Source organism: Cannabis sativa, chromosome 7 (assembly GCF_029168945.1).
Source record: "Cannabis sativa cultivar Pink pepper isolate KNU-18-1 chromosome 7, ASM2916894v1, whole genome shotgun sequence".
NCBI classification, from domain to species: domain Eukaryota; kingdom Viridiplantae; phylum Streptophyta; class Magnoliopsida; order Rosales; family Cannabaceae; genus Cannabis; species Cannabis sativa.
Window position 1 is genome coordinate 7724098 of NC_083607.1, and position 16822 is coordinate 7740919.

The 16822-nt window shown below is 35.3% G+C and overlaps 2 protein-coding genes across 5 annotated transcripts; one reads left to right on the forward strand and one right to left on the reverse strand.

Moving 5' to 3' along the window:
• Positions 1–1520: 1520 nt before the first annotated feature.
• On the forward strand, positions 1521–7448 carry LOC115697259 (uncharacterized). 4 transcript variants are annotated; one of them, XM_061101806.1, is made up of 7 exons: positions 1521–1705; positions 1803–1994; positions 2079–2277; positions 2562–2648; positions 3615–3983; positions 5483–5621; positions 6100–7448. In XM_061101806.1, exons 2-7 carry the CDS (start codon positions 1924–1926, stop codon positions 7173–7175), a joined length of 1941 nt encoding a protein of 646 aa, XP_060957789.1. In that variant the 5' UTR covers positions 1521–1705; positions 1803–1923; the 3' UTR covers positions 7176–7448. The 4 variants fall into 4 exon arrangements, with proteins under 4 accessions (XP_060957789.1, XP_030480052.1, XP_030480050.1 ...); XM_030624191.2 differs by having other exon boundaries at positions 1552–1705; positions 2073–2277; XM_030624192.2 differs by having other exon boundaries at positions 1521–1994.
• A 946-nt stretch (positions 7449–8394) lies between these two features.
• On the reverse strand, positions 8395–12641 carry LOC115696957 (protein NETWORKED 2A). The gene is made up of 2 exons (XM_061101805.1): positions 12044–12641; positions 8395–11224 (listed from the first exon to the last, which is right to left on the reverse strand). Exons 1-2 carry the CDS (start codon positions 12135–12137, stop codon positions 8478–8480), a joined length of 2841 nt encoding a protein of 946 aa, XP_060957788.1. The 5' UTR covers positions 12138–12641; the 3' UTR covers positions 8395–8477.
• Positions 12642–16822: the final 4181 nt, after the last annotated feature.

The following is a 16822-nucleotide window of genomic DNA, read 5'->3' on the forward strand; positions in this document are numbered from 1 at the left end:
GTCAAATGTTTGCTTTTTAGCAGCTTTCTTCAGCTCTCAATGAAAGCACCAAAATGTTGACCGAGGTTTTCGGCAACTAATAAAATATTATAATACTATTGAGCTGTAAGAAAGTGAGAGAATGATTTTTACGTGGTTGGGGCGTTAATGAGCCTTAGTCCACGAGTCTTTGTTATTTATGGATGTGTTTTATACAGAATTCATATTTGGGAGAATGTCACCCTTATAAATACAGAGAATGTTCTTGGTGAGTATTTACTCTTCTTGCTCATATGCAGCCCAAGATTCTCGATCCCATTTAATGAGCTTTGAGGGGGTATTTATAGTGTTTTTGGTGGGGTAATCCCTAGAATTGTTCTTACAAGTGTATCTGTAAGTATCCATAAAATTGGGTATTCCCAATGAATATACCATGAGTAATGCATGGTCAAATCCCTAGGTGTTGTAGGGTTTTTATGTGGAATGTCCTTTTTGCCTTTTGATTGACGTGACTTTTCACAGTGTAGCCGTCGCTAGACTTAAATGATCATTACTGTGGCGCTGCTGGTTGGAGGTTGTGCCGTCAGACTTTATTGTGTGTTGCAGTCTCAACACGCTTCCTCCCATGCGGCATTTAATGCGACTTGATTGCTCAGGAGAGGCCTGACACCTCGCAGAGATGCCTTAGTGTTGTATGAGCCTCCGGGAGCACCTTAAACTTCGGGTGCCTTCTCCGGGACCTACGTACGGGATGTTACCTTGTGGCATAAAAGACTTAGCAAATATTATGAATTGCTTGATCCACGTGTCCCAGTCCGGTTGGTCCACGTATATTGGGCGAAATCAGGGGCAACACAAATAAATACCTAAGTTTAATTTTTGATGGTAATAATACCTAAGTTATAATTTTGGAACTTATGTAGTTACCTGGTTAAATAAATTGCCACGTGGTAATCCTTGATTGGTCCAAGTCAATAAATTTGTATTATTTTAAAAAAATCAGTTCAAATATATCAATAAGAAAATGACACGTGAATATAATGGCTTAACATTTAACGATTAGGTTATGCCGCAAATTACTCTAAGGCTAATTAGTAATACCCCCCCCCCCCCCGCGCGCGAACTTTGACATGTACTAAATCGTGTCCCCTAAACTTTTTTGGCAGTTAAAAATTCCCCCGAACTATTAAGATTGTTAAATTTAAGGACTTTTGTCTAATTTCATTCAATTTTACTGTTTCAGTGATTATTTATGTACTAAACCATGCTCCCTAGACTTTGATATCTACCAAATCATGCTCTTTAAACTTTGATATGTACTAAATCATGCCCTTTCATCTATGTTAGAATTTTTTTTACTAAAATTAGACAAAAGTTCTTAAATTTAACAATCTCAATAGTTCGAGGAAAATTTTTAACGGCCAAAAAATTTCAGAAAGAACAATTCAGTACATGTCAAAATTCGGGAGAAAAAATTACTAATTAGCCTTGCTCTAATCAAAATCTTTACCAAACTAGTTAAGGAGGAAAAACATTCGTTGCTTTTCTTTTCCTTTTCTTTCCCTCTTACATTTTCTATCCTCCAAGACAAAGTAAGTCTTGTCTGGCAGTCAGAATTATTTTTCAACCTGGGTCCTGGTTCATTCTTAAGACAAGACAAGAGAAGAGATTCTCAATTGGAAGATGAAATTGAAATTGAAATTGAAATGGGAGCCAAACTTGTTGAGTAAGAACAATGGTTTATTTTAGGAGAATATGCTAATGCTATCTTCTTCTGCTCTTTCCAATCCCAAAACTCAATCTTTTTTCTTCTTCCTTTCTAGGGTTTAGGGTTTTTTTTCCCCTTTCTTTCAAGCAAACCATTTTTGGTCGGGAGAAAGGGAAGAAGAATATTACTGTTTTGGGTCTCTTGGAATATGCAATATCTCCGTAAGTAAATCAAACATGGTTGAGAACGCGAAGAAGTCGATGAAGGGTTCGATCAGCGAAGAAGACATTGCAACTCTTTTAAATAGGTCTTTTGTAATTTTCTATTTTTGAATTATATTTCGTTATGGTTTAGGTTTTGATTGAGTTTTTTCTTTATAAAAAAGTGGCAGGTATTCGGCAACAGCTGTGTTGACATTACTTCAGGAAGTGTCGAATTGTCAAGATTTAAATATTGATTGGAACGCGTTGGTGGAGAAGACCTCGACTGGGATTTCTAATGCCAATGAGTATCAAATGCTGTGGCGCCATTTAGCTTATCGCCAATCTTTGCTTGAAAATTTTGAAGACGGGACAGGAGCTCAGCCTATGGTCAGTGATTTTGATTATTGGATATTTACTACTTTCGTACTGTTAAACCATCCATCCCTCGCTTTATATGTGTCTGTTAATGGAAGCTATGGGACATGGTGGTATCTTTTTTACTTTTATACATATATAAATGGCTGTTAGATGAATTAAATCGGGGTGTGTTTAGTTATGATAATGAATAATTCTGCCTGGAGGGTATTTGTACATTTTGTTCATGTGCTTACTCAGTAGAAAGAATATTGTACATTTGCTCTATATTCAGTGGTTTAAAACTTGGATTGCAGGATGATGATAGTGACTTGGAATATGAGTTGGAAGCATTCCCTACGGTTAGTGGTGAAGCTTTAGTTGAGGCTGCAGCATGTGTGAAGGTATATCAATGAATTTAAGGTATCTTGTGTTATTTGAGTTTTTTTAACGTATTCATGACCCGCTGGAAGCTTGAAACTCCTTGTGTGGATTGTTGTTAAGGTTGTACGTTCTTAATTGGCTGAGTGTTTTTGTAATTAGTTGGGGTATTTATTTTGTTAAGTCTCATTATGTATAGTAGTTAATCTCTCTGAGTTTGACAGCTGATTATTGTGGTTCGATTGTGGAAAAGGAATAACTCTTTGTGGAGATATCCAAGTGTCTAAAGACTTGCAACTAGAATTGGAAAAACGTCTAGGCAGTAACTCTTTACCAATTGTTTGGGCTATTTAAGAGGCCGGATATTTCTCCACAGTATAGACTTGTCTATACCTCTCAGAGTTTAGCTCTGAAAAACTTTGACAATCCTATAATATTTCTAACACACATGATTATAGTGTTTGGCTAGATACTGCCAAATTAGTTAATTTCCAAGAAACCCCCCAAGGCTAATAAAGAACTGAAATAAAAGTACAGTTGGACAATTTAATTGACTACTCTTAAGTGACTCTCCTCCTTGGGTATAGTGGGTAAAGCATATTGGAGGCCAAAAAGGTTTTCTTAGATGATTACAATATAGGAATTTGTAGTTTGTTGATATTGGTTAATCGAGGATGGACAAGTTAATCAAACTTTCATCTAATTTGATTAATTTGTGATCAAGGCTAGAATTAGAAAGCACTATCTCAAGTTGATCATGTAAAAATATCTCTAGTGCCTATGTTAAAGTTTACAAATTGTTACCACGATTTTCCTTCGCTATAAGTGAGGGCTCTCTATAAACCTGGGAGGAGGTCACTCGCATATATGTTAAATTTGTCTTTCGTTTCAATAATATATAAAAATATGTATAATTAAATTTTCAATGTTGCAAACTTGTATTTGTTTAACATAGCCATCTTATCAATATAAATTGTTATTTGATTTAGGTGCTGATTGCATCTGGAGCATCAAGTGACTCCATCCCTTGTGGCTCAACTGTTGAGGCACCTTTGACCATAAACGTACCAAATGGGCAGTCTTCTAAAGCTTTAGAACAACCAAGTTGTTCCATACAAGGGACGAATGTTACAGTTCCTGTCTCTGTCCAGAAGCAACCTGTACCCTCAGCAACAATTGCTGAGACAGATCTAAATGGATTAGCTAATGCCAACTTGCAGAGGAGGAAGAGAAAACCATGGTCTGAGGCTGAGGATTTGGAACTTATTGCTGCTGTGCAGAAATGTGGTGAAGGGAATTGGGCGAATATCCTAAGAGGAGACTTTAAGGGCGACCGAACTGCCTCGCAGCTTTCTCAGGTCATTCTAGCTCTCTTGACTGTTTTCATACCCTCTAAAAGCTGAGGGGTTGGACTATTGAAATTTAATTTTTAATTGTATACCCCAACCTTACCTCATCTCTAATGTTGAGCACCAAAGATTGAATGAATGAGATAGAGTGAGTGAGAGAGGCCGAGTGCGAGCGTGAGTAAGTTTAATTTGAGCAGATCTACAATAGAGACATTGTCTGTGAGACACATAGTTTGTGTGCGCGCGCGTGTTTAGATTGAACAAATCACGATATAGATACACGAATAATGATATATGCACACACAAACTTGACACACACCTATGTAGTAAGTAAATTCAACCAATCATCTTTATTTAAGATAGGTCCCGCTTGTTAAAGTGACTTGCCACATATATGTGTGTGGTTTATTCGCACACATATCAATTACTCATAGATACATAAAGCCATTATCTTTAACAATCCAGTATGAGATACAAAGGGTTAGTTGCTTGGAAGGTATTTTTTTCCCCGAAATGTTTATGAGGTTTCCAATTTTCATTTACATCTCATGTTTCGGTAATTACATTTGGTCTTTTCAAAAGTTAATTTAATGAAATCACTATCATTTTTTATAGTTTTTTGTGTGCTGACGTCAGTACCTTGTTCTTCCTTCAACATTTGGTAGTACATTTTGATGTATTAGATTAGAGGTTATCTTTACACTTGGTTTGTTTTGTCTGAAGTCATAAAGGTTTTCTTAAATATATACTCTTTTATCACTGGTGTATCATGTCTATCATTAGCAAATGTTGATTTTATTTTTCAGCAAGCTGGAATGGGTCAAATTTATGCAGCAAAACAATAAATGGTAGCAGAAATAACATCAATAATAATCATAGTTCATAGGTCTAAAATAATAATATAATTTATTTTTTTAATTCAAGTGTCTAGCCTGTAATATCAAATTCCACCTTAGTTCAATTATCCGTTGTCATCTAGTCCGGTCAGGATGTCTGGGTATTACCCAGTTTTCCCGGGTTCAAATCCCGGCAACGGAAATTTACCAAGCATTGCGTCATTTATGTTCGATCTTTTCTTCCTTTGTTTTTTAAAAAATATCCGGTATCTGTTTAAATCACCATTTTTCTTGGTTGGTATATGGTTCACTTTTTATGTGGAGGGAGAGATAGCAGAAATGACTGATAAATTAGAATTAGAAAGAGAGTAAATGGTATGAAGGGTGGAAAGACTGAAGGATATCTTAGTATTTATATAAAGAAGTTCCATATGTTCCTTTTAATCATTTTAGTTTGTCATTTTATAAGAGAAGGGTAAGGTCAAATCCTTCCTAGTGAAAGGATAGAAAGTAGTGGGCCCAAGGAGTTTTTTACACTTCCAATATTTTTCTTTTCCTCAACAATCCTTGCCTCCACCTCGTCTTCATCCTATTATTTTGGTTCATCTCTGGTGGATGTTTATTTTCATGTGTCTCATTCTACTAACTGGTGACATATATTGAAATATGCAGAGGTGGGCCATTATTAGAAAGAGACATGGTAACTTGAATCTGGGAGGCCATTCAAATGGCACACAACTTTCTGAGGCACAGCTGGCAGCTCGTCATGCTGTATCCCTTGCTCTGAATATGCCAGTTAAAAGCCTAACAGGTATAGAGCTAGCCTTGATGATTTCCTCTTTATAAATTTATAAGTGTAGTGGAAGTGCTTAATCTGGTTTGTGTTCCTTAAACATTCTTGTTGTTTTGTTGGTTATTGTTTCGCTCTCCTCTAGTTACCTCTATAACAAGATCTTCACATTTTCTAGATAGGACTTTGAGTTGGTTCTACAATGTGGCTGCTTCAGGATATCAGTCAATATCTTCTCGGCACCCTCTGATTTTGCTATATATTTGTAAAAGCTGTTTTTTGTGAATTTGAAATTTGCTAAGCTGTGTTGTTATTCTCCCTCAGAGACATTAGGGCGTAAAAGTCTTTTGAATTTACTCATGGGCATTGTGCTAATGAACTTTTTGAATGATTTTCCAACATGCATCATTGATGGTTAACATGTACGTTAAGTTTCCATACGATTTGTTTTTAATAGTTCTTTATGCAGAATTAATTTGGCCTTTTAAATTATGAACAGCTGGAGCTACGGCCACTAATGGCTCAGCCGTGACAAATTCCATCAATAACTCTGCTGGAACTAATGGAACTAAGAACTCCCTTCTTGTCACGGGTGCTGCTGAAGCTTCAATGGGTAGCAACAGCAGTTTTTTACAATCACAAAAGCAGGCTCAAGAAAACCTCACACCAAAACCATCTCCAGTGGTGTCACTGGGTCTAACAGCAAAACCTCGATTACCCCTTAAAAAGCCTGTACTGAAATCTTCTCCAAGTTCAGATGCCATGGTAAGAGCCACTGCCGTAGCTGCTGGGGCACGCATTGCTTCTCCATCAGATGCTGCTTCATTGCTCAAGGCTGCTCAGGCAAAGAATGCTGTACATATTATGCCCACAGGCAGTGGCTCTATTAAGGCCACCGGTGCCATCTCTGTCCTCTCAGAGAGTCATCCTAATGTACACTATATCCGTACCGGCCTAGCATCTGCACCACTTTCCACGTACTCTGCTGCCTCACCAATTGCTTCATTGAACAGTTCAGTTAAATCCATTCCACCAGCAGTTCAGCATACTCCAGCTAGTAATGCCCCATCATCAGATGTTTCTTCTAAGCAGAAAAATGATGTGAGCAACACTCCTTCGGTATCTGAAGTTCCATTAAAACAAGCTGTTAAGACAGAAGAAATATCAGTTTCTGAGTTGAGGCCTGCCACTAAAGATCAAATACAAGGAGATCGAGCTAGTATCTCTTCTAATTCTCTGGGTGAAGCAGTCAAAGAAAATAAAGTGGCATTACCAGATCCCAAGGTTGAGGTTAATGGTAAATCTGATGTTAAGAGTTTGGTTAGTCCAATGAATGTGACTACATCTGTAAATGATCAAGTTACCGTAGACGTCCAACCAAAAAATAGGGTAAGTGAGAAAGATACCGAAATGATGAGTTCAGTAGCTGAAGCAGGTGTGACTGGTGATGCTGTTAAGGAAGATGCTGACAATCAAAACATAGATAAGATGGAGGAAGATCCATCGAGTGCGAAGGCAGCCGCTTGCAGTGAGAAGCCAGAGATTGTATGCAAAGAAGCTAACACCAAGAGTTGAAATGGAGTAGACGGCTCAAATTTGCATTTCGATTCTATTGAATGTGTTAGGAATTGTGTATTGTAGATTAGATGTTAAAAAACTCTTGTGGAAATTGAAGGATGGAGCAAAATATTTGATCATGTAAATGTTGTTGTTTGCCTTAAATTTCCCATTCATAAATTGGTATCCATAATATGTTAGCACACAAACTTGATAACTCTGATAAAACGAAAAAAGGGAAGAGTTAAAATTGTTCTATCATAAGATTTCACAATATTGTGTATTGTGAAATTGAAAATAGGTACGAAGTACTGAATGAATTTTATATGAATTGAAGAATAATCTCCCTACTGGTTATCTTCAGAGCACAGACACAAAGAGCGTATCACGTTCCTACGAGTTACTGTTTCAGCTTATCATGTTAAATTTTCTTTCTGGTATTTCCCTGTAAGAAATGTCATGTGGTTGAATTTCAAAATTGATGCTACTTCTACATATACAAATATGTTTAATATGTTTTATCTGTTGCTTTTGCTTCAAATCCTATTTCTCCCTTAATCTTTTCTTTTCACCCTTCTCTTAATCATTAATGCCCTTTCAACTATTTTCTGTTCCCTAACTTTCACATATAGTCTTGCACAATTTCCTTCCACAGATTTGAAAATGTCCAATTTCCAAGCCACATTATGAGGATGGTGCTTTCTGATTGCCATCGTAGCATCTAGTTATCGTAGAATCCTGGAAACTCAGGCAATCCACATGACAGCTTTCTGTACATCTTTAATCAATCAATGTAGACAAGTGATTAGATATTGTTGTCGATGAGCTAAGTAGTTCAGGAATTGGTACTTTGCACCGGGTACAATTGGACGTTTTTGGCGCCTTTTAGGAAAAAAATATCAAGAAACTGTAGAACTTACATTACTTCTCAAAGTTCTGGTATTTCAGATAATTCTTTTTCTCTTAAATTTGAAGGTAAGGACAACCCTGGTACTGCCTTCTTCTTCTTCTAAGTACATTCTGCAGTTTCCTATGCCATCATCAGACCTATTGTATCATTTATATTCGTATATGTATATTTACATGTTTTGCTGGTGTATCATTTGCATTGATGAATTTATCTTTTCTTGTTTGTTGCTTTACTTAAATTAAGTAATTTATATGGAGGAATATTATGAGGTTCTGAATGAATGTTATATGAATTGAAGAATAATCCCTCTATTGGTTAGAAACAAACTGAAAGAACATGATTTTTCTGCATTTCCTATCTGCATTACAATCTACAACTAACACAAATGGAAAGAAATGATAAAAGGTGATTTAGATTGGTGGTGGTCCGGCTATTGCTAGATCACTATATTGTTTTTGAAGCGGACTCACACACGAGAAGATCGATGCCTTTTGCCTCTTCAACTTCACACCAAACAAGAAAGACCTCAATGGAATCCTTGGCCTATTAGCTGGATGTTTGGCGGGGCTGCAGTGGACATTCTTTGCAGTTGAAATCCCAAGATCTTCATTGAGTTTCCGCAGAGTCTTCTCCACTTCAACTTTGAGTCCCTTCACACGATTAAGACCCAGTTTCAGTTCATCTGCAACCTTGTTGTTCTCCTGCTTCATGTTGAGAACTTCTCCTTGAAACTTTGCAGCCTGGTATTTGCTAAGCTTGGTCTTTTGAACTTCAGAATCAACACGGGAGATCCTCGATATCTCATCCTGGATTTTGCACAAGGATGAAAACCTGCCCTGCAATTCGTCTTGTAGAACAGCGTTGTGTTCTAACCAGAGTGCCATCTCAGTTTGGATTTCCCTCAAGTGCCTGTATATTGGCCTGGCATCTGTTTGTATGTAGTGTTGTTTGGAGCCTATTATGCCTTCTGGCTTCTTGTTATTTTTCTCCCTTAATTTTGATAAATCCAACTGTAAATCCTCTATTGAAGTCTCAAACTTCTGTATCTGATGAACTGAAGTGCTGAACCTCAACCAGAACTCGAGATTCTCCTCCAGCAATCCATCAATATCTGATCGGAACTTATCTTCAACAGACGAAACAGAATGGGGTACAGGAGCCTGATTCTTCTCCACTGTCTCTTCCACCACCTCATTTTCATTAGAGGTTTTCAAGTCTTCTGTTGCTGACATGAGTTTTTCCAAGGTTTTAACAGTTTGGACACCGAGCTCACCAGAATCCGATTCCAAGTCCAAATTTAGAAATGGGGTTTGATTTGCACTCTCACCTGAAGCATCCTGGCTTGCTTGGTACTTATAATCTGTGTTGTAAGTAAATGGACTTCCATCAGGAGTCATCTGTGGTGGGTAGTCAAACTTGTGTTTTAAGCTCTTGATCTCATCATCTTTAGAGGCTACATCACTCTTTAATTCTCTTATCTGTATTGCCAAATCAAATATGCTCTCCCGGTTCTTGCTCTCCATTTCACTCAGCTTCTTCTTCACTTCCTTATAATCTTGAAGAACTGAAGTATACTCCTGTAGTAAAATATTTTCTCTATCCTCTAAACCTTTCAAGAACAACAGCCTCCAATTCGATCTAGCGCTATTACCAGCCTCATCACTTTCCTTCTCTACATCCAATACATCACTTGGCTCATCAACCAACTCTTTCTGCTCTTCTCCAACCTCCTGCTTTTCTTCCTCTACTTCAACACTCACAGTGTCAGAACTATTGCTTGGATTGGTTTGACTTTCCGCCGAGTTTCCAAGAACTGAAGAATCATCTTCCTTTTCTTCTTCATTCTTTTCTACCTCAACTTCTTCAATGCTTATCCCTTGTTTATGCTCATCAACCTCCTCGTCCTGCTTCACACTCTTCAACTTCTCAGAAAGATGATCAATATTGCAACTGGCTTCTGTGAAATGAGTTTGAAGATTGCTGTTTTGGAGTTTTAGACTTCTGTTTAGTGCTTTTATTCTCTTCAATTCTTCCTCCAACTCTCTAAGCTTCATTCTCAACTTATTTGATCCTTCCTTCAAATTCTCATTTTCATTTTCTAAGCTTCTTACATTTTCTTGAAGCTGATCAGTCTCTGAACCTAACCTCTTTACCAAAGCAGTTTGTGAAGTAACCTCAGTTTCGAGACTAACAACCTTGTTGACAACCTCATCAATCTTCTCAGCTAGTTCAGTCACAGTAAGAGTAGCCTTTGAATCCACATTAAGCTTTTTCATAATCATTTCCCTCAACATCTTCAAATCATTTTCATCTTTTCCCATCCCAACAATCTCCTCCTCATCTTCTACTTTGGTCTCTACTTTCCCAAGAAACTTTGCTCTTATTCTAGAAAACTTTTCCTGAGCATCTTTGATCCTTTGCTGCTCAACTAAAGCCTCTTCCGTCGACTTTTCTTGCTTCTCTTGCAACTTAACCAAAGTCTCTTGACACGATTTCAAAGCCGTGGCTGCCATTATAGACCGAGCTTCGTCGTCTTCAATAACAGTTTGGATATCAAACTCATCTTGTAAACTACTAACCTTTTTCTGCATTTCAGTTATCTCATTCTCAATCTCCCAAAACTTTTGATAACCATTTTCATACATACTCTTTACAAACTCCTTCTCTGTTTGGAACCTAAGAATATCCTTTTGGAGATTATCAATTTCCTCCAAAGCCTCTGTTCTATTTAGCCCTGAACTTGGTACCACTTTCACTGAGCTAGATATCCTTCCAAGCTGAGTCTCTTTTCTTGAAATTGCCATAGATGGTCTCCTGAAATCCTTAGCCATTGGTATCTTTGGAACTTTGGGGACACTTGGTTCGGATTGGTCAGCTTTTGAAGTTGAAGTTTGAGAAGGCTTTTGTTCCTCATCAACATCCATGGCCAACTCATGAGCTCTTTCAGGGTAGATAGTGGCAATGGTTCGGTTGGCGCTTTGGAGGTCTCGTGAAAGAAGGTCATATCTCTCTGCCAATGCTCGATAAGCTCGGAATATTTCTTCAACAAAGTTGATCAGTTCTGGCCTTTTTCTGTAGTACATTTCAGCTCTTTGTGCAAAAGAGTCTCCTCCAGCGTCTATGATTTTCAGGGTCATTGTTACCTTTTCTTCCATATCTGTCAAAATCATTATGAAATTATATTATATTCATATACATACATATACATTGGTGTTCATCATCCTCATCACAATTGTTATTGGTTTGGTTAAGAAGGAATATTAAGTTTCAACATTGATTTAGATTGGGGCCATAATAGACTATAAATTAGAGCATCAGCTCCTACCCTATGGTGTCCATTATAATTATACTAGACATCTTGCTTGTTTTCGAGAAATTTTAAATAATTTATGGTATTAAAAATATGATTCAAACATTCAGTTGCACTCGTACATGTTTTCATGTACACGTATGTAATAGACTATTTTAAACTTTATTTTCGATGCATATTTCTCGAAAATAATCGGCCTATTATAACTATAATATATAAAAAATAAAACTAGAATATAATTTCTTAATAGTACAAAAAATAGGAAGCTTTTATACAATAAGACTAAAAGTGATGTTTCCACTTAAGAAACTCTCTAATATATGAGAAATACTAAGTAGTAGTGATACCAAACACCACTTAATCTATCAAATCATTATTAGTGTAATCAAATATTGAATTACACATAATATATATATATATATAAATTTCCGAGATAATTTGGTTTTATATAAGTCGCTTTGTAGTGGCTCATATTCTGACTTTGTATATCTTTAATTAAACAATTAACTTATTGACTGAAAATTTCTCTGCGTTGACGATTGTGATAGTGTGATCAGATCGCTCTTTAAAAAAAAAAATGAATTGCACATAATATATATAAATATATAATATGTACATGCACACATTAGTGTAGGATAGGATATGAATATATATGGAAATTAATACCTTGGAGGTTTTCTTCTAGCCATTTGGATTGTTTTGTCCTCACGTGGCTTGCCCACCACCATGAATATGCATTGCTTGCTGCTCTCTGCAACATTTCTCTGTGGAGAATCTAAAAGAAAAACTTTTCAAGAAACCATTATCTCTAATCTCTATGTTTCTCCAGAGATCCCCTTAGGCCAAAAGCCAATAAGCAAGAACATGCATGAATTATTGAAAATTCAGCATGTATAGGAATAGGCCTATAAAAAAAAAACGTTGCATGTTAATTGTGCAGAGCTAGAGAATAACAAAACCCATAACAGACCATTACGGGATGAGAGTGATTGATGAAACAGCAACAACAAAAACTCACAAGACTGTTTTTAGTTATTTTTGGAAAATAGCTATGAGCAATTTGAACCACACGTATTGAGTATACCTTGGCTGAGTTTTAGGTTGTCGTTTCCTTATGAAATCATTGAAATAACACCCTTTTATTGACAGAAATTTAAGGGGAGGTTATTTGAGTGTCACTTTTGAAAGGTTGTGGTTTATTATTGGAGGTCTTTTTAAATTTAAGGGCAGATAATTAATCTCTATTGATGTGTCCAACCAGCTAATTAGCCAATATACTATTATTATTATTTTTTGAGGGCCAATATACATTTGTTAAACAGCTAAGAAAAATATTTAGAAAAACTTTGATTTAAATTTAGTCCCAATTAATTCATGAGAATGAAATAATAAATACTCAAAGATTAGCAGAAGCTTATAACAGAGTCCATAGAATAGATTTTAGAGTGGTATGATCTTCTAATCTTTACATCAAAACTTTCTCTGGAACCTTAGTATATGAAGGGGATTCAAGATTAGAAGACAGTTACGATGCAAAAATAGGACTAGTACCTATTTATTAATAACTGAAAATCAAAAATTAATTCTTTTTGACTATTTCCAATTTGGTCCCTCATCAAATCAGAAATTATTTTTATAGTATCTACATATTAAAATCATAACAATCATGCCCTTTGTTATCCAAATTATTGCAATATGACGTGACATCCATCTAAGTGACACGTGTAACATATTTCATAACCTAGGCGGATGATTTTGCTCCTTGTAAGTCGTGTAGACAATTATGATGCTCAAAGTCACACAAAGAAGGTGGGATGTGTTAGGCTATTTTTAACCTAAGTTTCAAGTCACTCTTTATAGTTGTTTTTCTTCTTTGTAATTATTTTTGAAATAGAATTACGCTTATTTTTTTGGTTTCAAGTTTCGACTCTTGGAATGTATAAATTGATCAAATTTCAAAAAATAACGATTTATATGAAATACAAAAAAATTTACAAGAAAATAAAGATGAAACTTCAAGTCTAAATTAGACTATGTTTTGATTAGAATTCGGAAAAAGTCAAAATAGAGAAGTTTTAGATCTCCTTTTCATCTTTCCAATGCATCAAGAATCAACTCATTTAGAGTTTGTATGTGAAAGTTATGCATATTTTATTGAGAGAGGTTGAAGTAGGAAATTGAATTTCGTGGTCGTTACCAAAAATGTTGTGGTCGCGTCCAAAAGTGGGCAGAATGGTTTTTTTCTACTTTTCTATAGTGTTCGCGACTAGACTATCTACGGTCGCAACCATGGCTTCATACGGGACATGGGAAACTTCGTCTTTTTTCAATTTTGGGCTGAAAAACTCTATTTTAATGAAAGGGGGTCACAAATTTTAGTAGAGATAGACAATAATTGAACTCTAAAAATACAAGAAGACTCTTGAAATGAGCGTGGGTAATTCGTGACAATCTTCCATCTAGTTTCTTTTTCTTCTCTTAATTTCTTATGTTTTTATTTGTGTTTAGTTTAATTATAGATTTGATTATCAGCTAAACTCCCTATTTATGGATTTGATGGATATTGACTGAGATTATTCCATAAATAATGTCATTTGATTGTTCTTTCTTTCCTTATTATTGTGATTTATTCATATTTGTTCTTATTACATATGTTTGATTGGCCACCTTATGCATGATCTATGATCTCAATACAAAATTTAAAAAGTGAGTATTGAGAATGCTCTAAATGAATAAACATAGAATTTGATGTGAAACGAGATTATTCACATAGCTTGTGTGACCCTTAGACTATTGCTTAATGCGAATTATTTGTTGTACTATCTCAGAGATGCAGTATGATCTAAAAAAAGTTTAGGTTAATTTATAATATGTCATCATATAGGAGGAAGAAGAATAGTTAATTAGTATTAATAATTGGGTAATCAAAGCAATTAAAATCATATCTTTAATTTTACATCCATTGTTAAACCACTTTTTATTTATTTGTTTTATTTAATTTTTTAAGTTTATTTAGTTTCAAAATCTATTTATTCGATTTCCAAATAGAAACAACAATTCAATTTATTGGTACTTAGCTACAGTCCTCGTGAAAACGATCTCACTTACCTGAGTATTACTTATTAAACAATACGTATACTTGCGTGTTGGATTTATCACAATAAATTTTTGGCACCGTTGTTGGAGACTGTTTTAGTTAATATCAATATAGTAGAATTCTATTCTAATTTAGTTTCTTTTAATTTAATTTTACTGAATGTGTTTGACCTACAAGGTAAATCTCAATGTTATACCTTGTGAATTTTGTCCAACAACACAATGAGTCATTTTATTTTACTTGGGGAAGATTTAAGGAGCTTGAAGAGAGACATTATCCCAATTTCTCAAGTGGGTGTTTCACTTTGTTCTTTTATAACAGGCTTAATGATGAAACAAGAAGCTGGGTTGATTATGGAGCAGAGGTAACTGGAGAGCCTTTGTTAAGGAGATTGTTGGAAATTATTTTACCAGGATCTTAGATCTACTCACAAGTATGTTGATTAACACCCTAAATATGAACTTTCTAAAACGATGAAATAAACACACATAAAGTTTAGGAAACTTTACATTGGGTGCAGCAGAATAATATGACTCCTTCCGTTCATATATCTAGCCCTTGATTTCTTTCTGTAGCAGAGCATTATCAATATCTGAACCTGGATCTCTTTCTCTGATTCTTTAGTGCTGAAACTCCTTCTTGCTGAAAGTCTTTCTTCACGATCTTCCTCACTATGGTTGAGGTATCACTTGCTGTGTGTGGACACTATTCTCACACTAAGAATTTCAAAATTCAAGAGGGAAGAGAAAGAAGAAGTGGCGGCTAAAGATAGGGAGAGAGAAAGGCTCAGGTTTTTCTCTGAAGGAAAAATAGAAAATTTAAGTGTAATTTTCCTGAAGCCTTCACTATCTATTTATAGCATTCCACTAGGGTTAGGTTTGAATTATTTGGCATTAAAATAATGAAAATATCAGAGGGAAAACCCTACAAAAGTGGCCGGCCATGCAATGTGGATTTGGGCCTCACTTTTTGCAATTTTGCAGTTTTATCTTTTCTGCATCTGATTTTCTCAAAAACGCCAATTTTCTAATTCAACCATTTAAATGCCAATTCTAACTATTTAATAACTATAAATAATTATTAAATAATATTGTCATTTATCATATTTATTAATTGAACCATACATAGTATCATAATTAACAAATATGCCCGTAAAACTCTTTCTTTACAATTTCGCCCTTACTTAGTGAAAAATTCACAAATAGACATAGTCTAATTTGAGAATTATAATTGATTAATCAAAACCAATTACATGAGTCTCACAAGCAATATTATCTCAACTAGTGCGGGGACCATGGGTCTATATAACCGAGCTTCTAATAAGCAGATCAAGAATTTATAACCTAAATTCACTGACTTATTAATTCTTTGTTGAACCCACGCATAGAACTTAGAATTGCACTCTCAGTATATAGAATACTCTATATGTGTTTTACCATATAGACACATCATTAGTTATCCATTGTTATAATCCTAATTTGATCAATGATCCTCTATATGAATGATCTACATTGTGAAGGGATTAGATTACCGTTACACCCTACAATGTATTTAATCCTTAAAACACTTAACCCCGTATAAATAATATTTCAGCTTATGTGAAATGAGATCTCCACCATTTATTTTTTGTTTGGTCAAGCTCGATGGAGATCATGTTGGAAATTATTTTACCAGGATCTTAGATCTACTCACAAGTATGTTTATTAACATCCTAAATAAGAACTTTTTAAAACGATAAATTAAACACATATAAAGTTTAAGAAACCTTACATTAGGTGCAGCGGAATTAAATGACTCCTTCCGTTCAGATCTCTAACCCTTGAATCCTTTCTGTAGCAGAGTATTATCAAGATCTGAACCTGGATCTCTTTCTCTGAATCCTTGATGCTGAATCTCCTTTGCTGATGATCTTTCTTCACGATCTTCCTCACTATGATTGAGGTATTGCTTGATGTGTGTGGACACTACTCTAATCACTAAAGTAATTTCGAAATTCAAAGGAAGAAGCAAGAGAGAGAGTGGCGGCTAGAGAAGAGAGAGTGGAGGCTTAGGTTTTTCTGATTCAGAAAGTGTAATTTTCCTGAAGCCTTCACTATCTATTTATAGCATTCCACTAGGGTTAGATTTGAATTATATGGCATTAAAATAATGAAAAAATCAACTTAAAATACCTATAAAGGTGGCCGGCCATGGCTTAGTGGACTGGGCCTTGCTTTTTGCAATTTTGCAATTTTAACACCTTTTGTATCTGATTTTCTCAAAAATGTCAATTTCCTAATTCAATCATTTAAATGCCAATTCTAACTATTTAATAACTATAAATAATTATTAAATAATATTGTCATTTA

What these genes read in the sequence shown, in the direction of transcription:
- LOC115696957 (XM_061101805.1), bottom strand. Translation starts at nt 12,137, where the DNA reads ATGTTGCAGAGAGCAGCAAGCAATGCATATTCATGGTGGTGGGCAAGC. An exon ending in GCTAGAAGAAAACCTCCAAG is followed by an intron (nt 11,225 to 12,043) that starts GTATTAATTTCC and finishes TGATTTTGACAG; the next exon opens with ATATGGAAGAAAAGGTAACA.
- LOC115697259 (XM_030624190.2), top strand. Translation starts at nt 1,924, where the DNA reads ATGGTTGAGAACGCGAAGAAGTCGATGAAGGGTTCGATCAGCGAAGAA. An exon ending in ATTGCAACTCTTTTAAATAG is followed by an intron (nt 1,995 to 2,072) that starts GTCTTTTGTAAT and finishes TTTATAAAAAAG; the next exon opens with TGGCAGGTATTCGGCAACAG. An exon ending in CTGCCTCGCAGCTTTCTCAG is followed by an intron (nt 3,984 to 5,482) that starts GTCATTCTAGCT and finishes TGAAATATGCAG; the next exon opens with AGGTGGGCCATTATTAGAAA.